Here is a 24,396-nt window from a genome sequence, read left to right on the forward strand (position 1 = left end):
TGATTATACAAATACCAATGAAATTTCATAAGGTATGGCTAATATCAGTAAAAAAGTTTGTATATTAGAAACGGTGAAACTAATATCAGTAAAACTGAATGATACGGAATGCAGTTGTATTAACTTTTATTTTACTACAGTGATACAACCCTTCCTAAGATCTCTTTTACCTGCTACAATCGATCTGAAATAAATAACACGCTGTAAATAATTTTCAATTTTAAGCACGCACACTTAAAAGGCACAATTTAAAAAAAAAAAGAGTTCGGCACGCTATTGCATGGAGAAGAAGGCGACATTCATATAAAAATAATTAAATTGTCTTTGATATCTTATTGCTGTTAAGAGTTTGCTTTAAAGACGGTAAGCTTTTTTAAAAAGCTAAACTTGTGTTATTGTATCAATCATGCTTGTTATTTGTGATGCCAGAAAGTGTCCTATAATTTGGAAATTATAATTCTATCAGTTAATCAAAAAGTATTAAATTTCATATCAAAATGTTAAATATTAATGATAAAGTACATTTTAAGGTTGTTTCGGTGTTTTCAACGGGCATTTCGGTGAATTACGGACATTTTCGATTTTCGGTAATTCTACAGTTACTCCCCTTTGTAGGTCGAAAAGTCTTGGTTCGAAATGTATCGGGTCGAAAATTCATCGGGTCTTAAAATCCCGCACTCACAACACGTTGTTTACAGTAGCAGTGTACTATCCCGCAATTTCGTGGTTTGTTTGTTTGTGGACATATTTATTGTACCTTAGAAGTAAGTTAAACTAAAGGAAAATTATGCTTTTCATTTTATGTTTAAGATGTTCAGCAATTGAAGGCTAAGGTTGAGTATATATGCAGATTATCACTTGTAATGAATTTACTGTACGTTTGTTACAACACCACTATGCTTAAAGTAAAGGACTCAATGTGATTTATGGTATAAACAAAAAGGATTCAATACTGGGGTTAATTTCTGTGAAAATTCTTCGTTTTTGGAATTAAATTGCATATGATTAGCATTTTACTTTCTGGATTTGATCGAAAAGACGAGTTTTAACTAGTTTCAGGGAGTTCTAGTAGCACTGCCAACAATGCGCGTACGATTTTCTGCATTGTGCAGTTTAAAGATGTTGGCACCTGAAATAATAGTAATGTCAATCATCCGAAAATCACTTGGTTATAAACATGAGGACCTAAAATGTTCATTTATTTTATTTGTGACCTATGTCACATGCCATTTTTGAAAATATAGGGACCCAAACAGAAATGATAATTTTCCTGAAACTTTTGCTAAAAGACATGGAAGTTGATAATTTGAAGAATTAATATTCTTTATATATTAAATACAAATGTTTATTGTTTGAACCATTATTTTGGTATGATTTTAATACAGTATGAAGTTGAACACATGTAGTGACTATAAACAGTCTGGGCGGACTCCGAAGACTCCGAAAACGGAGTAAACGGAAGTGATTTCTCCAAAGAAAAAATACTCCGAAAAAGGAGTTCGGCGCATGCACAGTTAATCAAAATATCCCATTTTTACGTGAAAACAGGGCACTCAGGAAAATTGATTGTGCAAAGCGGATTATTCATATGCAGGTCTGAAAATACGTTTAAATGCTTTATAAGACATGTTTCAACAGAATGTATTAATTTGGCAAAAATATACGTTCGTTGGGCAAATCAAATTTTATTTGCTGTCAAAGTTTGTCAATTCTGTTTCCGATGACGAAGCCAATAAAGTGAATAAATTAATGTTTTTTCCATGATTTCACTATTATTAAAGATAATTTATGTGCTAGGGTGTGAAATACACTATTACTGTTAGTTTTTTTTATCCCGTTTGTAGTCATTACACCGTTCTTTTGATCATGCGCTGACTCGCCAAGTCGGCACTTCTTAAAACCTTGTATACATCGTAATTTTGTCGTATTAAAAAAAAAACATTATCTATATTAAAGGCTTGAATACTTACATTAGTGCAACAATTAATTTTCAATTTCCATACTTCCAAGTCTTAATTTGAAGTCCGATTTTCTTATCTTATAAGTCCTGGTCGACCACGTATGAGTTTTAATATTTGTATGTATTTTTCCTGTTGTTTACCGAAACATTTCCACTTTTTTTTAAAAGTATTATTTTAAGATTAATCATTTCTGAGTCGTTTCCATATTTTTTTTCACGCTTCTGAAGGATTTCAATCTATTTTTCAATCACGTTTTTACGGGAAAGGGAGGCAACTCTCCATTATTTACATTAGCTACAAAACGGAAGTTGAGAAAATCGCAATGCATGACAGTGCCAAATACTTCGTTTTCGGAGTTTACTCCTTTTTCGGAGTCCGCCCAGACTGATAAAAGTAAAATCTAAGTCAAAGTTTAAAAATTTTTGCTTTACTGGTGGTTTCAAAGGCCAGTACATAATGGACACAACAACAGATGTTACAAAATTTTGGAGTAATCAAATTATAAATAACGCAAGTACTGGCGTGCGACCAGTTCTCGCCGAGTACAATTTCTCGCCAGTACATTTTGACATCATTTTATCAACACATAAATTAAAGATGAAAAATGATGTAGCAATGTACTGGCGAGAAATGGTACTCCGCGAGAACTGGTCACACGCCAGTAGGGGACATATCTAAAAAAATTGAGATATAGCATAAAATGAGCTAATTTTAGACAGAAATTAGAGTTAATTTTTTCTTAACTTATTTGAAATATAAGCTAAATATGCCTAAATATACTACTAGAATTAATATGTGATGGAGAATATTCAGACTAAATTGGGATGTACACAAGGTATAAATAGTTGTTGGTTTATCTTCTTTTCCATCAAATAATAGGAATTTAGATGTCCCCCATTTCTGAGTGTCTACTGGCAGCCATTTTCCTTTATACATGTTAAGGTGGAATAACACATCCTCTCAAAATGGCTGACCTCTGAACGTATCGATATTTCGTTTCATTAAAAGAATTTTTTTGGTGGCAACATGTAACTTACTCCATAGCCGGGTGGATATGGACTCGGTCTTGTGATCCTAGATCCCAAGTTCAAATCCTGCAGGGGCTTTATGTTGTAACTTACTGAATTAATTATGTTAGATAATCATTTTTTATCCCAAACTGCATTATTATTCCACCTTAAATGAATTTTTTAACCGAACCGAAACTGAGATCTGGATCGGAAAATCAAATCAATAGGAATGAATCGGGGTGCACCAAACATTTTGGTGCACGGCACAGCCCTAGTTCAAAGTTTAAAATAGAAAAAGCATATGCTATGAAATAGAATGTTACAAGCAACTTTTGTTCAGGTGAGCAATGTGGCTCATGGGCCTTTTGTTTTTTAGCTCACCTGAGCTGAAAGCTCAAGTGAGCTATTCTGATCACATCTGAGAAAACATTGGATTATAAGAAGTGTATTTTCAGTCCACCTCAGCAATTCTAACTTGCTATATAAGTTAATTGAAGGAAATTTTATTTCATCAATAATTTTATTGGTTTTGTTTTGAAAATGATTTGGTCACTTCTCAAAATGGACAAGTAGTAAAGAAAAGTTCAGAATGTAGAAGTCAGAAGTTTAGTCAAGTGAAAAATGACAATAACAAACTGTCAACCATCTCAAAAACCATAAAACGAAATACTAATTCAGAGCAGAGCAACACTGACCTCTAAAAGGTAGAGGTAGGATCAGGTGCCTAGGAGGAGTAAGCATCCTCTGCTGACTGGTCACACCCGTCGTGCACCTAATGTCATATCGGTAAAAATGTCATTATCGGGAAATATGTCGTAATTTGGGGGAAATATCATAATTGGGAAAAACAGAGAAAATTCCACGGACAATTTGGTATATAATCAATAGTCCAGAGCAGAGCAATCATGGACCTCTGAAAAATCTCAGAGGCAAAATCAGATGCCTAGGAGGAGTAAGCATCCTCTGCTGACCAGTCATACCTGCTGTGTGCTCTTTGTCATAATCGGGAAAAAAAGGAAAGTCTGTAGACAATTAGGCAATTAATTATGATCTAACAATTAGTATGAAAAACGTCAGTCAGCATGCAACCCAGTGGAAGATTGTATTTGCTGACAAGATCATTGTATCGACCATAGCACTTACGAAAAGATGACTTCAAAAGAGACTGTTGATAGTCCTGTTTTATCAACTTGTTTGTTAATAGCTTGCCTTGCCTTAGAAACTGTTCATACAAAGAGCATGCCCTTGTGTATCAAATAACTGAGAGACAAAAACACCATATGCAGGTGTTGAAGATATTTTGCTACCTAAGTAAGGAAAGTTGACTATAGAAAAATTGAAGTCATCACTTTTATCATAAAGTTTTGTTGTTAGGTTACCATTAATGTCCATTTCTAGTAAAATATCCAAATATAAAACAAATGACGCAGTCTCTATGGTATCTTCTATTTCAAGTTCACTGGTATACTGTAGACGTGGAAAACATTACGGTGTTTTTAATTTCACTATGTTCACGGTCAGACAATTTTCAGTGAACATTTGAAGCCACCGTGAATATTCACTGTGTATTTGCAATCTCCGTGTATGCCGCCATTACAGATGTTATTGTTAGATGTGTGCATGATGAGGCCTAAATTATCACTTTCCTATGGTAATTATAGCCCCTTTAAAAATGCAAGCATAAATATTATAATGTATGATTAATGATAATTAGATAATCAATTATAACGGGACATTCGATTGACCTCTATCTTTTAACACCTCTCAGCTCTGCGGCCTTATCGAAGCCATTGTTGTGAAGACGTGCGTTAATTGCCACTTATTATTTCGGACATCTCCAAAGATTCCTGTACACCCTGCGGGTTGCTTGCAATTTGCCATTCATATTGAGCAGTTCATTTTTAAGATTAATTGATTATAAAGTCGTACAGTTTTTAAACAGATTATCCCCCTAATTTTCATGCTTAAAATGCCAGGTGCGCAATATACAATTGTGCGTACGTATTATCTTCGATAAAATACTTAAATAATTTTTCTGATAGTATTTAACAGATAAAGGACAGTAACTTAAAATGATTTCAAAGAAAAATAATGTAAAATGTATGGTAACGTTCATTACATATCATATATGTTTTTCAGTCTTCATTTTAATTGAAACCAATTGGCTGTGAAATTAAAAACACCTTGAAAGGTATTAACACAGGAAATCGTAAAATTTTAGACACACGGAATTAAAGACTTTTACAGTATATCAAGTTGACGTAAGTATCAAAATAACAATTGTTAATTGATAATACGTCTTCAATATACCTGAATGTTGAGTTGAAGGCCACAGCGAGTGATTTATTTTTTTCACGTACAAGTATTTAAATAAATTCTGCTGGACGTAAGAATACAAAAATAGGACTGCTAACAATGGGGCACAATCCCCAGTCATTTGAGTCTCTTTGGTAACCTATTGTCTTTGGTTGTGCATTGTCTATTACATTTTTACTTTAGACTATGGTACTCAGGTGACCATCAATGCCTGTGGGCCTCTTGTTATTTAATAATTTCAAGCAGTCAAGTTCAAATTAAGAATGCATATAAATTGATTGTCTAAATTAAATTATGAACCTTGATATTACAGAGTACTCTCGTGAACAAAGCCACAATGGAATCTAAAAGATCTGAAGATTCTGATGATATCAAGATTGAAAAAGTCATCATTAAACGACAGATAACTCTGCTTCATGGAGTGGCCATAATTGTAGGAATTATAATTGGCTCTGGAATATTTGTTTCTCCAGTTGGAATATTAAAAGAAGTGAAATCGGTGGGCTTTTCATTAGTGATGTGGGTATTATGTGGCATTTACAATACTTTGTGTGCCATATGTTATGCAGAACTGGGAACTACAATACCTGAGTCTGGTGGAGAATATATCTATATCAAAAGGGCATTTGGTGATATCCCAGCTTTCATCTGTCTGTGGATAAACTTTCTCCTGATCTGCCCTGTTGGAATTGCAGCCTCTGCACTGATATTTTCCCTGTACATACTAAAACCTGTTTTCCCAGATTGTGACATTCCAGAGGAAGGACTTGCGTTAATAGCTGCGTGTATTTTTTGTAAGTATCTTTATGAGCAATTCATTGCTGTTATGATCATTGGTTGTGTGATCCCATCTTCAACATTGACAGCAGTACCCACAACATTATCTTTTATAATCTAATCATATAGTGTATCAATCCTATTGTATCATGAGTGTGTATTGTTCCTCTGTAATCTTCTTCTATCATGCATTAATCCTATCAGGTTTAGGCCAAAAAAAATTAATGATTTGTTTCTCAGGCACCGCCGCATCAGTAAAATCATCGCCGCATCAAACTTTTTTATCGTTATTTTTCCGGATTTTTCATATCTTATCAATATCGGTTTTCTCTATTATAAAATCAATGTAAACAAACGGGTCATACTAAAACACGCCTGCCGACGCCTGCCGGGGAAAACACGCCTGCCGAGAGAAAACCGCACGCCTGCCGTTTACCTGATGGATTATTTTAATATTTTCTTTGATATTTTATTTAACTTAACTAAATTAAGTATCATAATAACAAAAAGTTGACTTTATATTGATTATTTAGCACAAAATTAGCAAAAATGTTCAATGTTGGTAAAGATAGATAACTCTTACGTAGAATTCATACGCCTGCCGAGGAAATCTAGACGCCTGCCGTTTATTTGATGGATTATTTTACTTTTTTCTTTGATATTTTATTTCTTTTAACTAAATAGATGATAATAGAAATCAAAAGTTGATTTTATATTTATTAATTAACACAAAATAAGTAAAAATCGAGTAAGCTGATCGCTCTTACGAAGAAATCATACGCCTGCTGAGGAAATCTAGACGCCTGCCGTTTATTTGATGGATTATTTTACTTTTTTCTTTGATATTTTATTTCTTTTAACTAAATAGATGATAATAGAAATCAAAAGTTGATTTTATATTAATTAATTAACACGAAATAAGTAAAAATCGAGTAAGCTGATCGCTCTTACGAAGAAATCATACGCCTGCCGAGGAAATCTAGACGCCTGCCGTTTATTTGATGGATTATTTTACTTTTTTCTTTGATATTTTAGTTTACTTAGCTTAATAATTGATAACAGAAATAAAAAGTTGACTTTAAATTCGTTAATTAACACAAAATTGGTAAAAATCGGTAAAATAGATAACTCTTACACAGAATGCATTCGCCCGCCGAGAAGTACACGTCTGCCGCTTTACCTGCTGGTGGATGATTTTAAATTTTTTTATTTATATTTAATGTTTTGTAACTTGATAAATGATCAGATTAAATAAAAATTAACCACATTTTTAAATTAACACAACATGAGAAAAAACATGGGTAAATATACGCGGAATCCATACGCCTGCCGTTTACCTGAAGATGATTTAATATTTTTCTTACGTTAGTATTTTATTTCACTGTACTAAATAGCAAGCATAGATAAAAAGGAAAAAAATTGCGAAGGGCTTAAAAATAAAGGGATAACTCTTATGTAGAAATCTTACGACTGTCGATTTAATATGCACGCTTGCCATTTTATTTATGTCATTTTTATTTGTATAAATTAATTTATGAATTACTTAAGATTGCTATATATATAGACTGTGCCTTATAATTATGTTCAAAACTTTACTTATTGCTGCTATTGATTCATCATATTATATGAAGTCGGGTGATACGAGTATGATATAATACATGTATGTATGTCATCCCTTTTAAGTTTGACAAAGTTTTGTTTTCTATCAGAATTTAATATTTTGATTGCGCCTGTCACAGAAGCTTTTTATGATAGAAATACAGGGTAAGATTTATCAACACGTCTATAGATACAAAACGCCCAAGGAATATACATGTGTACGCTTTTACGCTGGTCGAATACCTATATTATTGCATTTAATGATTTTTTTCATTATTTTTTTTTCTTCAGTCAGCTGTGTACATGATCATAGAATAAGAATGAAATAAAACTGTCTGTGAAGTAAAGAGGGTTACTATTAATCAATATCATAACTTTTCGCTTAACGCAAAAATTTATAATCTTGTATTTTCAAACAATATTTTATTAAACTTTACCAAGTAAATGAATAAAGACATAACAATTAGATTTCAATGATATTAAAACGTAACACGAAACGTGTGCATCAAGTATATTTTTTTCCGGGGGAGGGGGATTAGCATTTAGGTTTGTCCGGGGGGGGGGGGGGGGGGGGGGGTGGTGTCGAGGCAAATATTTGGTGATTTTACTAGTATGTAAAAAAAATATTTTCCAAGGGAGGTGGGGACTCCGTCACCCCCACTTCCGTAAGAAATTTGTGTTTTACCGGGGGGGGGGGGGGGGTAACTCTACCCACCTCCCCCCGAGTAGATCCACTCATGAAAAGAATGAGTGAAAATCATATACAAAGCCAAAGAAAAATTCTTAGATCTACCCCCCAAAAATTAATGAATGGTGACTGATATAAATATTTGATGGACGTTAATGAGTTATACTAACATTGTTATTGTTAACAAGAACATTGATATTGAAATATCCTAATCTACGACAGCTTACTGATCACAGGGCCGATCTATGATACTGTTCCACGATCAAGTATGGTCTATAGACCAATCCTGTTTAAAGTTTTTCTAAATACTGGATAAAAAATCGTGTTTTAAAAATGTTAACCAACAGAAATTGTGTTTTCCTATACAAAGGCGTCGGAACCGGGGGGGGGGGGAGCCCCCCCCCCCCCCACTTTCAATTTGCTTCCGACGCCACTGCTATATATGGAAACCCTTATGAGAAAGGAGAGGGCTTTAGAAATGTGGCGTGTACATACGTGTATATAGTTGTTTGCGTGTTAAAGGAAGAAAATAAGCTGTTTTCTTGCATCTCTATCTCTCTCCCTCTATCTTTGTCTCCTCTCCTTCTTTCACTTCCTCTCTCTCTCTCTCCTCTTTCCGTCTTTTCCATCCACTGCCCTCTCTTTCTTTCTCTCTTCATTAACGGAAACAATTCAAATATCAAGAGAAAAAAATAATAATAAATGTAGTTGCACCTGCGTTCAACTGTTCTAGTACATGTATTTTTCAATAAAAAAAAATTCAATAAAAATATGGAGAAAACTGCAGCGAGTCGGTAAGCGTAAGACATTAACATTCCAAATGTTCGACATCTGAACGTGGTGGTTTTTTTTCGGTTTTAATTTATTTCATGAGTAAAAATTTTCTGAGTCAAAAATGAACCCGATATTCTATGCAGATCGGTTGTCTTTGAACTTAATGAACGTAAAATATCTTCCCGACAATTTTTATATTAATCAACCATACTGACTATAATTAATCGTAGGTCGTGGAGGTTTTGATAAAAAAAAAAGACAAAAAAGAAAGAATAATGCATGCATTCGTAATTATTGATTCTTCAATGTATATGTTACATTAAAGTTTTAAAATTCAGAAAATTTAAAACTATCTATAATGTTACATTAAAGTTTTAAAATTCAGAGAATTTAAAACTATCTTTAACAAGTTATAGATAGTTTTAAATTCTCTGAATTTTAAAACTTTAATGTAACATATATAATCATACCATACGGCTTACAATATCATTCACTTCACTATCCCTCAAACGGTTACACTCACAGTTTTGTAAATAAAAAAATCGGGACCACAATCTGAACATGCACATACAAATTAATGTATTTTTATCTCATTTTATTACAAATCATGTACGAATAACAAAATAATTTACTCATTATGTTCTTTGCTATAATATTTTGGGCGAATCGGGGTTGGGGCTACATATCCAAAGATAACTAATGATCGTTGCTCTACTGATACACGTGTATACATACACTAGGGATGGGACGATCCACCGATGCACCGGTGCATCGCGGTATTTATTTTGACGATATTTGGATCGATACATTTACCATTAATACAACGATACCTTACCGAACTTTTTTTATTTTTCAAAAATATCCGAGCTTCATATATCGGCTATTTTTAGTCCGTGCGCCTAATATGAAAGTACGAAGATGGTGGAAAACCTCGTAAAGTTGTCAAAACTGTTAGGAAGCTAAATATGGAGTGTGGAAAACTTTTGGAGTACTTGTTTATGAAAAACTAGTGTACACGAGACTAAAGTAATTTGTAAATTGTGCATCGCTCATTATGAATATAACAAAATAACTTTGGACATGCGGTAATTCATCGACAGATTGAATAAATTTTAAACTTTTATTCATGTTTTCATTTAATTGCAATGTATCGTGATATGTATCGTATCGCATCTCATGTATCGTGATATGTACCGAATCGGCTCAGTACAGTATCGTCCCAGCCCTAACATACACGTGTTAGTTTCTTGTGTATTCTGTGTGAATTGAACGGGTTTTTGTCTCTTAAGAAGCAATAGACCTTACCTACCTGTATATTGGAAGACGACCGTGAAGCACACACCTTGTACACAAGCCCCCTTCTCTCTCTCTCTCTCTCTCTCTCTCTCTCTCTCTCTCTCTCTCATGTGTTTTAGGTGACTGAGAAAAATAGTTATGAACGAGTCGATCTTCCTAAGTATGGATACTATGTATAGCCTTTGAACTTATACCTACTTATCAGTAAGTAAAAGGCGCGATCACCCGTGGGTAATCGACGATGTATATCCTCGAGAAGCTTATAAAATATACAGAAAAACAAAACGTATTTTGTAGGGGAAATTATCATTCATTATTATTTACGAGACAGTCCAGGCTTATGTAATAACCAAGAATATTTACATGATTTGAATCACTTTACAACGTTAAACCAGGGTTCTTTTTTTCTCTATTAAAAACTGAGACCATAAATCGTAAAATTTTAACCCGGTCACATTTTCATCAGCTTGGGAAAATGAAACGAACATAATACTGAATGATAGCCTCAAAATAAAGCATATTCTGAACATGAAGCTGCAATAATTATACCAGTATATTGATTGTGAATATTGAATCAACCTAGAGAGTTCTGCTTTGATTTGGTAATTGCATGCTCTATAAGTCTTCTACGAACAGAATAAGTCATCACTGGAAGGTTAAGCGTGTATTGGGTTTCAAAAGTCTATAGTGGGGTATGATTGAGTCTATGTTAGATTTTCTTGTTAGAAAAAGCCGTTGTTTTTTTAAATATTCAAACTGATACCCCCATACCCCTCTTTCCCTTGAATGGATAATTATCCGCTACACTGATATCATGCAATGTAAACTTTTGCTACAGGCTTATGAATGTCCTGTACATGTAAATATTTGATTTTAAAAACGCAGCGAAACAGAATCAGAATCTAGAGATTTAGATATAGTTTGGTGAACTAGGCAGTGAATGTCTTGAGATGAAAAAGTTTTTAAGATGTAAACAGTTACAAACATTGTACAGAACTAATTGTGTACGAAATTGTAAATGCACTTTGCTTAAAAAGTCTAACCTTTCCCCATATACATTTACTAGAATTGATCATTTAGGAGCATAACTATTTATAAAATCTGGAATGCTTACACAATTTAAGTACGCTAGCCTGTTTGTTTAAGAAAAACATTATGTAGCCTTCATACACGGATAAAGGTTATGCCAGTCCACTTCTCAATAGAAATGAAATTGTCGAATTGCATCTTTTGAATTAATTGAGTTGGTGTAAATATTAATTTCCATTACATGTCTTGAATTTTGTATTTACATGTTCACCCAACACAGTATTTACAGTTTGACTCCATACGTATTTCTGAACTTAGTATAACAGTGCATTAATTATATATATTCACATCAGTATACCTTCCTTCTTATTTCAGACACCTCTTTTAGATCGTATGAATATATAACATAATATATTTTGATTATACGTAAAATACATGCATAATTTAAGGGTTCTTCGAAAACTAGAGACCATCTTTAATCTTAAAATTCGAGCAGAGACATACAAAAGTCATGTACATGTATATTATAACAGTACATATGTCCCTGATTCGAGTTTGTAATATATCTTTAATTAATTGCAACAAAAGAATAAGGGTATGAAAACACTAATACAGTATAACGATAACTATGTAAAAAGCTGAAGTTTTTCAAGAAATAAAAATAAAAGACATGGATAAATGATTATATCAGCAGGCTTATTACAACTCAGTGTCTCGGCAGGCGTAAGCAGGGTAAGAACTCTTTGTCTTCTTTACAGAATTTGAACATTTTTAATAATATTTTTCATTAAACAGCGAATACAAAATAACCTTTTATTTCTTTGATCATGTATTTAGTTAGGAAACATAAAATATCCAAGAAAAAAAAATTATCAGATAAACGGCAGGCGTATAGATTTTCTCGGCAGGCGTATGCATTCTGCGTAAGAGTTATCTATTTTACTTACCGATTTTTACCAATTTTGTGTTAATTAACTAATTTAAAGTCAACTTTTTATTTCTGTTATCAATTATTAAGCTAAGTAAACTAAAATATCAAAGAAATAATAAAAATAATCTATCAAATAAACGGCAGGCGTATACATTTTCTTGGCAGGCGTATGATTTCTTCGTAAGAGCGATCAGCTTACTCGATTTTTACTTATTTCGTGTTAATTAATAAATATAAAATCAACTTTTGATTTCTATTATCATCTATTTAGTTAAAAGAAATAAAATATCAAAGAAAAAAGTAAAATAATCCATCAAATAAACGGCAGGCGTCTAGATTTCCTCGGCAGGCGTATGAATTCTACGTAAGAGTTATCTATCTTTACCAACATTGAACATTTTTGCTAATTTTGTGCTAAATAATCAATATAAAGTCAACTTTTTGTTATTATGATACTTAATTTAGTTAAGTTAAATAAAATATCAAAGAAAATATTAAAATAATCCATCAGGTAAACGGCAGGCGTGCGGTTTTCTCTCGGCAGGCGTGTTTTCCCCGGCAGGCGTCGGCAGGCGTGTTTTAGTATGACCGAAACAAACGCTCAGAATAAAGGCTTGTCTCTGTCAGTAAAAACGTTATTTTAGCTGACACATCTACCCAGTGACCAACCTAGGGGGCTACTTGGGCTATATACAAGTTTATATAAATATAAGGACTCGCTTTGTGGTTGGTAACTTCGCCAGAATTTCCTCAGAAAGAGAGGTTGAAGTTGCCCTGTATTCTGAGTTTACGATCGTGAAAGTTAACTCCAAAAGCAATAAAATGATAATCATCTAATTCAAAAGACATTTTCATAGCCTAAGGTAACCCCTGTTGTGATTCATAACTAGTGACTGTCTTATTTTTAGAGGGTTAAAATTACGGTTGATGCATTCTCACACTGTGCACTGAAAATTACAACCGATGTTTATAACTTTAGGTGCTGATATTAAAATTAGTTGGTAACTTGTAATTAGTTAATAACTCTGCCAAATTCGTGCTAAAATAATCATAAAACCGTTTGTCTACAGTTATCTTTAAAATAAAACAGATCCAACTATATGACGGTTGTATATTGGGTCAAAGGGTTGGACTAATACCTCCAAAATACACTGAAACACATAGACTGATTTCATTTGTCATTTAGCCAACACAATTACGAAACATTTCATCTACAAAATGTATGAATACACCTAATAAATTAAATTTAAAAAAAAATGGATAAGATTTTCAATTTTTTAGGAGTTGTTTTATTTTAATTGACTTGCTTTTATTCCAATTCAAATTAAGGTTGAATCTGTATATTCTATTCATGTATTATCATTAGCATTATGCCATTTTCAAAGAATGGAAGTCTACCTGATTTCTAAAATTTCTCCTTATTTTTCTGTGAGGGAGAATTTCAGAAATGAAGTCTTCCTATACTAAGTTTGCTCTAGGTTGGTCCCTGTTAACACTATCACTGAAATTTCTCTTTTATCTTAAGAAATTGAAGTCTCTGTGATATTGCCTAGTAGCAGGAATAAAGGACAATTGAATTGTTTGGGAATTTTATGATGACTAATTTACTTTTTCTTAATTTCTGTCCTCAAGGCACTGGAGATTGATAAGAAAACACCCCAAATGAATGCTTTATTTGATAAATTTTTATATGGCAAATTCAACTGTGAAATGCCATAGAAATTCCCCTATTTCAGTTCAGACTTGTGTTGTTACTGTGGAGGGGAAAGATGGGCCGCAAAATGAAGCAGGGGCACAAACCATTTGTCATGTTTGTTCAATTTCAAAAACTCAACCTTCGAAAATTAAAGGAAACAGCTAGAATCAGCTAAAAAGAACAAATTAAAAACAAATATTTAAACTTTGCCAATGTATCAGCTTGATGAATATCTGCTGATGAGTACACAAATAAATCATAAAATATGGGTTAACATCATTGTAAATTTTGTCTAAAAAAAAACAAAAAAAACAAAAACCTGCCTGCCTCATCAAAATTTCAAAATTTTGGCCCGAGAAACTAATGATTAATTTTTTTTGGCCTTATCATTCAATTTATCAGTTTTTGTTATGTTAATCATATTCTGCCTTTTCATGAGCAAGTAGTTTTTTAGGTCAACTGAATCACTCAGGTGACCTAAGTATTGCAATTTGTTTTTGATGTGGTCATGAGTCGTGTAATATGCACTAACAATATTACATTCATAACTTTCTTGAAAACTACAAGGCTAAGGGGACCATTTTTGGTCTGAAGCATCTCTATGGTAAGTAGAATCTAAATTTTGAATAGCATGGCTCTACCACCCCTGGGGCACCATGGGCAAAGCCAAATATGCCAAAAAAGGGCAATTTTTTCAAAAATCTTCTTTTCTACTCCCACATATGTGAGGAAAAAACTGAATGCATGGTTATGATGTCCATGAAGCTATCTACCAAATTTGTTAAATTCATGCCCCCTGGGTCAGGGGTTCAGGTTCTAATGTGGGGCCGATATGGTCATATAGTAAAAATGTATAAATCTTAGAAAATCTTCTCTACTCCAACATTTATTTGTTAAAAACTAAATGCATGGTTATGATGTCCATGAAGTCTTGTACTTAAATTGTGAAATTCATTACCCCTGGCCTAACAGGGGTTTTGGCCTTGTGTAAAATAAAATTTGATATGTGAATTTAATGTTATCGGGCACGGTCTCTAAAATAAATGTAAGCAATAAATGTATATAGTGATTTTGTTGCAATAAATAAACACGGTAATGCAGTTGGTTTGGTCGAGCATTTTAGATAGCACTTGTTGTGGGTTTGTTTGTAAACAACCATACCATAGGTAATCTTGTTTCAAACTGGAATTGAAATTAATAAAAGTATGTTTTATTATTAAAATTAGGAGCACACTATAAATGTATTCAAACTATAAACCTGTGAAAATTGTTCAAAGACTTTTTAAAGCAGAAAAAAAATAATTTATTTTGGAACTTTGAAATTTCTACGAATTTTGTAGCCATGATGAGTTATTGTATTGTAAACGCATCACTACCTACCCTGGTTATTTTTAAGGAAATATACTGACTTTTGTTTTTAAAGCAGCACAAAACATAATTCATTTACTTTTTTATTCTTATATTATTTGATATAGGACTATTAATACAGAAATTCAAATTATTGATATCATTCTATTTAAAAGAAAATGTCAGCTCGACTACTTTGTGGCCGTTCCGGCCTTTGATTTTCTTTTTGTTTTAGTCACTTATGTTTATTGGTTTAAGAACTCTGCTTCTTAGAGAAACTTCTAGCTTTTCTTTCTACATTAAAGGAAGACCCACTTGTTGTTTTGCAACAAACTTTGCTCTAGTTATTACTATGATTGTCAGTCATGTTTTCTCAAAAACGCTTCAGCTGATTTTCTTAAAACTTTCAGAACTTACGTAAGACAATACAATGTATTTGTAAGAAAATTGTCAATCATTTTTTTTTATCGTTACTTCCGGTCTCAAGATATTAAAGATTTTATGTTTTTGCTTGTGCCATATTTTTCTAAAGAATTATGAAAGATAGAACTGTTTCTAGTATTTATTTCAATTTTCATCTCTTTTTCATATGTAGGTCTGCTGATAGCTGTAAATTGTCATGATGTGAAATGGGCAGCAAAGGTTCAAGTGGTCATAACTGCAAGCAAACTGATTGCCCTTGCAATCATCATCATTATTGGAATGTACTACATCATTGGGAAAGGTGAGCTGAATTTGCAATTTTTAGGTCACCTGAGTCTTATTGCTATCATACATTGTCCGTTAACAGTTTTACAGTTTTGTTTTATTCTTGAAAACTACAAGACCAATTGTAACCATTCTTGCTTTAAGGTATTCAATGATATTAAACAATTTTGAAGCACTTTAAACTAGCTAGATATGCATTGCTTGATAACTATGAAAGTGAAATGAACCAAATTCACATGACAGACAACATATAAGGAGCCGGTCATTTTGCACTTTAATTTTTTTTTTAAAGAGTTATCTCTCCTTGATGAAAAAAAAAATATCTGTGGTAAATGATTCATTTTATTTCATATTTAAATAAAGAGAAAGTTTATGCATGTATTAACCAAAAGAGTTTTACTAATTTTAAGTTACTTTTTACAATATCTTAATAAAACATACATTGCCCATAGACTTCAATGCAAAATTCAAGGTGTAATTAGTTGGGCCATAATAAAAATTTTGAAAATTCCTTTGGTGGAGTATTTTTATTTGATAACACCTTCAAAATGATATCATGATTAAGAATATCGAACCATTCATTTATAAGGTACAAAATGTGGTCGTTATACATCGAATATGTGACCATATCACCCCCCAAACATTTTGGGTAAGGCCAAACAAAAAGGCAAATTTTTCAAAAACCTTTGTGAAATAAAACCGTAAATGCACGGTTATATATGTTCATAAAGCCCACTACCTAAATTGTGAAAATTCATGACTCCTGGGTCAGGGGTTCAGGCCTTTAGGGTTTGACTAATGTGCCAATACACTACAGATGTACAGTATAGTGAAAATGTATTCTTCAAAATCTTCTCTTTCTCCATATATATTTAAAAAAACTGATTGCATAGTTGTGACGTCCATGATACCTTCAAGGTAAATTGTGAAATTCATAGCCTTTGGGTCATGGGTTCAATCCTGAGGGCAGGGCCAATATGGCTATATTGTGTAAACATGGTAAAAGTACATGTATTTATTGTTAGAAAATCTTTTTTCTGCTTCCACAGTAGTGGGAGATAAATTGCATAATTATGATGTCCATGAAGCTCTCTACATAAATTGTGAAATTCATGGACCCTGGGTCTGGGGTTCAGGCCTAGGGTGTGACCATTATGACCATATATTGAAAACATATTAAATCTCGGAAAATCGTCTTTTCTACTCTTGTGTATATATTTGAGATAAAGTAAATGTATGGTTATAATATTTATGAATCGTTCAACCTAAATGCAGGATTATGATATTTATGGATACTATAATTTAGGCCAAAAAAAAAAAAGTTGTGTGTTTCGGGTAACCTGACCTAACCTACAAAAATGGCCCGATCCTACCATTTTTAGATGCCTGATTTTATCCGACTGTGAATTTTATCTTATTTCCAATAAAAAATACGTTTTTAAATATGAAACAAACAAACATTCTTAGGATTCAGGCAAAAAAAATAGATAAAATAAAAAAAATCCCCACCTACCTAACCTAATTTTTTCATCAGTGTTACCCTAAACACACTATTTTTTTTTTAGGCCTTATCATATATTTTATATTATGATAAATTTGAGATGATTGGTCAAATACAATAAATTCAATGATGTATCATATCATATGATGTAATATCATATCTATACAATATATACATGTACATCATATGTAACAATATAAAATTGTTTCATTATATATTACAGTATTTTATTGTATCATATGATGAACATGTATATATTGTATAGTATCATAAAATGTAATATCATATTTTATGTATGTTTGCATTGATATTTATATTGTATCTTACAATACCATATGAAATGAACATAACAATTTTTTAGCTCACTGGAGCTGAAAGCTCAATTAAGCTTTTTTGATCACTTTTTGTCTGGTGCCCATCTGTCTGTCTGTCCGTAAACATTTTACATTTTCAACTTCTTCTCCAGAACCACTGGGCTGATTTCAAACAAACTTGACACAAAGCATCCTTAGATTAAGGGAATTTAAGTTTGTTAAAATGAAGGGCCACACCCTCCTTCAAGGGGAGATAATTAAATATCATTGAAAATTTGTTGGTTATATTTTTAAAAATCTTCCTCTCCAAAACTATTCGGCCAGAAAAGCTGAAGCTTGTGTGAAAGCATCCTCAGGTAGTGTAGATTAAAGTTTTTTTCAAATCATGATCCCCAGGGGTAGGATGGGGCCACAATGGGGGGGGGGGTCTAATTTTTATATAGGAATATATACCGTAATGTCTCGTGTATAATACGCACTCGTGTATAATACGCACCCCCAAAGTTGACCAAAAAATGGCGAAAAAACAGTAGGTCCTATGTATAACACGCACCCAAAAAATGGCGAAATCAACGGTCGCCATTTCCCCCTAAACTATCGATGTTTCATGATAATTTTATAATCCATGCACAAATTCTTTAATTTTGTGATCGGAACATAGCACAGACGATGAAATTGACGGCCACCATTTTACCAAATAACTATCGATGTTTAATGATAATTTTTATAACCCAAGCGTAATTACTGTAATTTCGTGATCGGAACATGGGCCAAGCGATATTAGAGTCAAAGTTCTTACAATTTTACTTGAAAAGGACGGCATGATTTACATGGGCGGTATCAAATATCATTTGACATTTCGTAAAGAATTTCTTATACAACATCGGCGAAGTTGAAGATCATCATACGTAGAGAAGAACGGCAACCGAGCTTAGTGCTTAAAAGTAATAATGTTTGCAGATATAAACCAAGCAACATCAAAACATATGATTTAATTGATTAATTATACTCAAACCCTTTGATTGTTGTTTAAATAAACATTGTGAAGAAACGTATGTATGTTATCAAGTCGTACAAATGATCGATGTAATTTTAGCAGTGTCTATGTAAAGTAATAACGTTTAACTGCATAACTGGACACAAAGTAATTAAGTTTAATAAAATCAGAATAATTGCTTATTTACATGCACTTGAAAACACCCTGTGAAGTCCGACACGAGACAGGTGCATGCTTCTGACACCGGAAATTGTTAAACAAACATTGACCACGCGCCGAGTCAACAGGTGGCTGCTTACGTAATGGTGAATACACTGGCGATATTTAAACTTGTTTGATGCAAGAATAGTGTATACTCTATTTAACAATAACAAATCTAAAGGGTTGTTGAAAACAAGTGTACTCTCTCAAAATGATATAATTATACTGCTTTATATTTAGTACATTTTCAAATTTTTTATTATACGTATGTGCAATGAACTTGTATATGTTTGTAGTACCGGTAGATATTCATCATTGGTTGCCAGTGTTTTAGTCAGGAGCTGTACTATATTTTAACAAAATATTGTATAATATTTAATATTACTTATGTTTGCAAAAGATCTATCTGATAGGCCAATTGCATTGCATACTAAGTGTGCTATACTTCTTTCTAAAGAGATACAAGAACTGTTGTTCAGGTGAGTGTTGTGGCCCATGGGCCTCTTGTATATCACATGCAGTTACATCTTGGCTTTTCAGTATGTAATCTGGGCCCTCCTCATATATTCTATTCTATTATTATATATTTAAAATATTCCATAATATCATTAAAATTAAATATGGCAAGATTGTTGAATTACAATCTGTCGACATTAACCATGTAAACCACTCACTTATGTTGCAGATACTCAAGAGGATGGGTGCATTGGTCAACAGATTACCCACTAGATCTACCTGAGCTATTGAACCATAAGCTATTGGCAAAGAAAAATTTCATATCTTTCATCTTTATAACAATATTTTCCTATAGCTAATAATACATAGCTCTTCTTTTCAAGGAGACCCAGTATAGTCTAAAAAATGGCCATGACTATCCAGCTGTCTTTGCAGCATAGAAAAGTATTGTTACAGCGTGAAATGCTAATTTGTACAATCAAATGAAAAAGAATTTCTCCTTAAAAAATTATTAAATCCATTCAATACCATTCAATACCATTAATCAAGGAAGGTACTCTGGTATAATAACAATTAATGGTGCATTATATGTAAAGTAAGAGAAGTTAAACTGTCAAGTGTCTCCTCAAGGATGCTAGGCTTGTATGTTTCAAAAGCTGAAGTAAGTGATTGTTGCATCATTTTGAAAATTCATACTGGCCTCAATTTGGATCATGTGAGGATATATATTAAAAATATATATATTAAAAAAATCCATTTGCAATTTACTTAGAATTATAGATCTGATTTTGGAGACCAAAAATTCAATAGGTTAAAGGGAGCAGGAGATTTAATTTCCTTGTTGCTCAGGTGTAAAAGTCTCTATAGCTCACATGGTGCTTGCCAGCACTTTGCATCAACAAGCTTTCATTGTTGGAAACTGCAAATGAAAATTTTGTTCTCTTTCAGGTGAAACAGAAAACTTCCAGAATGCATTTGAAGGCAGTGATTATCGCGCTGGTGCAATTGCAATATCTTTTTATTCAGGATTTTGGGCATACAGTGGATGGTAAATAAAACTTTCTATTTTTTGCAATGTGTAAAATATTGTTATGTGACAAAATCTAACATGCACATTTATTAATTATACCCCTCCAAACTTTGTTTGGGGGGGGGGGGGGTATTTAGGAATTACCTTGTCTGTCAGTCCCTCTGTCCGTCTATTTAAAATTTGTGTCCGGTCCATATCTTTTTTATGGATAAACATAGGAAGTTCTTACTTCACACAAAGATTGCTTATGACCTAAAGGTGTGCCATGACCTGGACTCAAGGTCATTCAGGCAAGGTCAAGGTCACAGGCAGGAAAAGTGCAAAATCCGTGTCCGATCCATATCTTTCTCATGGATAAATGGATAAACATTTGAAGTTCTTACTTCACAAAAAGATTGTTTATGACCTGAGGCTGTGTCATGACCTTGACCCGAGGTCACCAACAGGAAACGTGAAAATTTGTGTCTGGTTTATATCTTTTATGTAAAAACATTAGAAGTTCTTATTTTACACAAAGATTGCTTATGACCTGAAGGTGTGTCATGATGCTGACCCAAGGTCATCTTTTAAAAAATGCTTAATTCCTGTCTGTGTCATGTCTTGTATTAATGGAAATGATTAGAAGGTAAAATTTGACACAAAGCTTGCTCATGCCAGGTCACATGAATTAATTATTAGACTATCATCCCCATCCCTCTGAAAATTGCCTGCCCTGATGTTTTATCTTTTTATTTACCTGAGCTGAAAGCTCAAGTGAGCTTTTCTGATCACTTTATGTCTGCCGTCCATCTGTCTTTCTGTCTGTCTGTCCATCCTTCCATCTGTGTCCATCCTTCCGTCTGTCTGTAAACTTTTTAGCTGACCTGAGAGTTTTAAACAGAGATTAATTTTGCTGATGGAAATATGTACATGTAGCAGAGACATAAATAATTGTTATTTGTCTCTGCATGTCGGTACATATGTGATTCATTAAAAAAAAATTGTGCTCTTTGTTTTAGTGCATCTTTACTCTGTTTTAATTGTTTACAATTTTCTATTTACTAACTATATTTGAGTGTCAAGCTTTGAGTTATAAACAAGATACAGAGCTTTGCTTATGTTTGCACACAGCTGAGGGCTTGCTTTTGTTCGTTTACATTTTAAATGCTGAAAAGGATACACCAAGTTTAAAAATCTTAATTTGAATGTAATGAACTTGTGTGAACAAAAACATGACTCAAACCTAGTAGAATTGTGAGCTCTGTATCTTGATTATAATTCTTCGATTTATGCTGAAATTTTGGTTGATCATTAGAAATGGCTTGTTAAATATTAAATCCTTGTACAGAATAATTAGTAGGATGATTTGCTGTAACTACATTTTGCACCCCCATCTTATACGATGAAATGTATGAGATCTACACCAATTTTGATAGTTTTTCAGTCATAAGTGATGAAAACGACATGTTTTTAAATTAAGATGAAATTAATGGGTGGGCTTTAGTACAATATAGTGATATTATGCCTGTCAATACATTGATAAGAATAGCTCTTTGACATATCACGTGACAACATTTTTCATTGATCAAGTGAGTGACAACATTTTTCATTTGAGTGTATTCATCAAATGAGTAAAGTTTTAAAATGTCACACAAGTTTACACCAGGTAAACAGCAATCATTTATAATGGGGAAGACCAATTAAGGTCAAGATCTAGTAAATGATTCCAGAGTGTCTTTTTGGTGATAGAACCATTATGACGTCATAATTGATTTGAAGAATCTTTTCCCATACTTTACGGCTTTAAAGGAATTGTGTAGAAAATTAAACAATTTCTTGACATTCTATGTTAAATCATGGGAAAAGTAATCCCGATACAGAGGGTTCCACTTTATCTGATAGCGGTTAATGTGATAATTCGGTTAATCTGATATAAAATCAAAACAACGATCCATTTGCTATATAAGCCATTGTAATTTCTACTGATAAACTGATTGAAAAAAATGTCATTTTCGGTTAATCTGATACGATTTCTGTCGGCCGATCAAATATCAGTTAATGTTTTCACACCTCTTCCACCATGTCCACACCTCGTGTATAACCTCTCACTGTGTAAACAGCTTGGCACGTGCCTAAAACTTGCAAATAACGGTGCTTCAGGGGATTAGTCACAGCTCAACGCACACAGATGGTCAGCTGGTCGATAGATGAAAGATACCGACATCGATAGTTCAGCCCACCCTCTAACACCTCTATATTCCTTTGTTTAATGAGTTGACACCCCTTTTGTGTACACAGTAACTCTTTACAGGGCATTAGTTTCACTTCAACACACACGGGTGGCTCACTTCTTCGTAAGATGAAAGCTACCGACATCGATATTTGTTCTGGACAACCGCACACAGGACTGATCTTACCTGTGTACACATTTTACTGTTTTTAGCTCACCTGAGCTGAAAGCTCAAGTGAGCTATTCTGATCACATTTTGTCTGTCGTCCGTCTGTCTGTCTGTCTGTCTGTCTGTCTGTCTGTCTGTCCGTCCGTCTGTCTGTAAACTTTTCACATTTTCAACATCTTCTCAAGAACCACTGGGCCAATTTCAACCAAACTTGGCACAAAGCATCCTTAGCCCAAGGGGATTTAAATTTGTGAAAATTAAGGATCACGCCCTTTTGCAAAGGGAGATAATTAGGAATTTATGAAAATTTTTGAGAAATTTTCAAAAATCTTCTTCTCATGAACCATATAACCAGGAAAGCTGAAACTTGTGTGGAAGCATCATCAGGTAGTGTAGATTCTAATTTGTGAAAATCATGACCCCCGGGGGTAGGGTGGGGCCACAATGGGGGGTCGAAGTTTTACATAGGAATATACAGAGTAAATCTTTAAAAATCTTCTTCTCATGAACCATAAGACCAGGAAAGCTGAAACTTGTGTGGATGCATCTTCAGGTAGTGTAGATTCTAATTTGTGAAAATCATGACCCCCGAGGGTAGGGTGGGGCCACAATGGGGGGTCGAAGTTTTACATAGGAATATATAGAGTAAATCTTTAAAAATCTTCTTCTCATGAACCATAAGACCAGGAAAGCTGAAACTTGTGTGGAAGCATCATCAGGTAGTGTAGATTCTAATTTGTGAAAATCATGACCCCCGAGAGTAGGTTGGGGCCTTAATGGGGGGTCGAAGTTTTACATAGGAATATATAGAGTAAATATTTAAAAATCTTCTTCTCATGAACCATAAGACCAGGAAAGCTGAAACTTGTGTGGAAGCATCCTCAGGTAGTGTAGATTCTAATTTGTGAAAATCGTGACCCCCGGGGGTAGGGTGGGGCCACAATGGGGGGTCGAATTTTTACATAGGAATATATAGAGTAAATCTTTAAAAATCTTCTTCTCATGAACCATAAGACCAGGAAAGCCGAAATTTGTGTGGAAGCATCCACAGGTAGTGTAGATTCTAATTTGTGAAAATCATGACCCCCGAGAGTAGGTTGGGGCCTTAATGGGGGGGTCGAAGTTTTACATAGGAATATATAGAGTAAATATTTAAAAATCTTCTTCTCATGAACCATAAGACCAGGAAAGCTGAAACTTGTGTGGAAGCATCCTCAGGTAGTGTAGATTCTAATTTGTGAAAATTGTGACCTCCGGGGGTAGGGTGGGGCCACAATTGGGGGTCGAAATTTAACATAGGAATATACAGAATAAATCTTTAAAAATCTTCTTCTCATGAACCATAAGACCAGGAAAGCTGAAACTTGTGTGGAAGCATCATCAGGTA

General features: G+C 33.4%; 1 protein-coding gene across 3 annotated transcripts in view; it reads left to right on the forward strand.

The window, feature by feature from the left end:
• Window positions 1-619: 619 nt before the first annotated feature.
• Window positions 620-24,396, forward strand: part of LOC105324995 (large neutral amino acids transporter small subunit 1) — a 97,913-nt gene continuing 74,136 nt past the window's right edge. For 2 of the 3 annotated variants that reach the window (XM_034445883.2, XM_034445885.2), the window contains exons 1-4: window positions 620-764; window positions 5,601-6,081; window positions 16,020-16,148; window positions 20,550-20,649. In XM_034445883.2, coding sequence (XP_034301774.1) covers window positions 5,625-6,081; window positions 16,020-16,148; window positions 20,550-20,649 — 686 coding nt within the window. In that variant the 5' untranslated portion in view covers window positions 620-764; window positions 5,601-5,624. Of the gene's footprint in view, window positions 765-5,110; window positions 5,233-5,600; window positions 6,082-16,019; window positions 16,149-20,549; window positions 20,650-24,396 lie in introns of all 3 variants that reach the window. The other variant, XM_066076334.1, reaches the window with a different exon arrangement.

This window comes from Magallana gigas, chromosome 2 (assembly GCF_963853765.1).
Source record: "Magallana gigas chromosome 2, xbMagGiga1.1, whole genome shotgun sequence".
Taxonomy (NCBI): domain Eukaryota; kingdom Metazoa; phylum Mollusca; class Bivalvia; order Ostreida; family Ostreidae; genus Magallana; species Magallana gigas.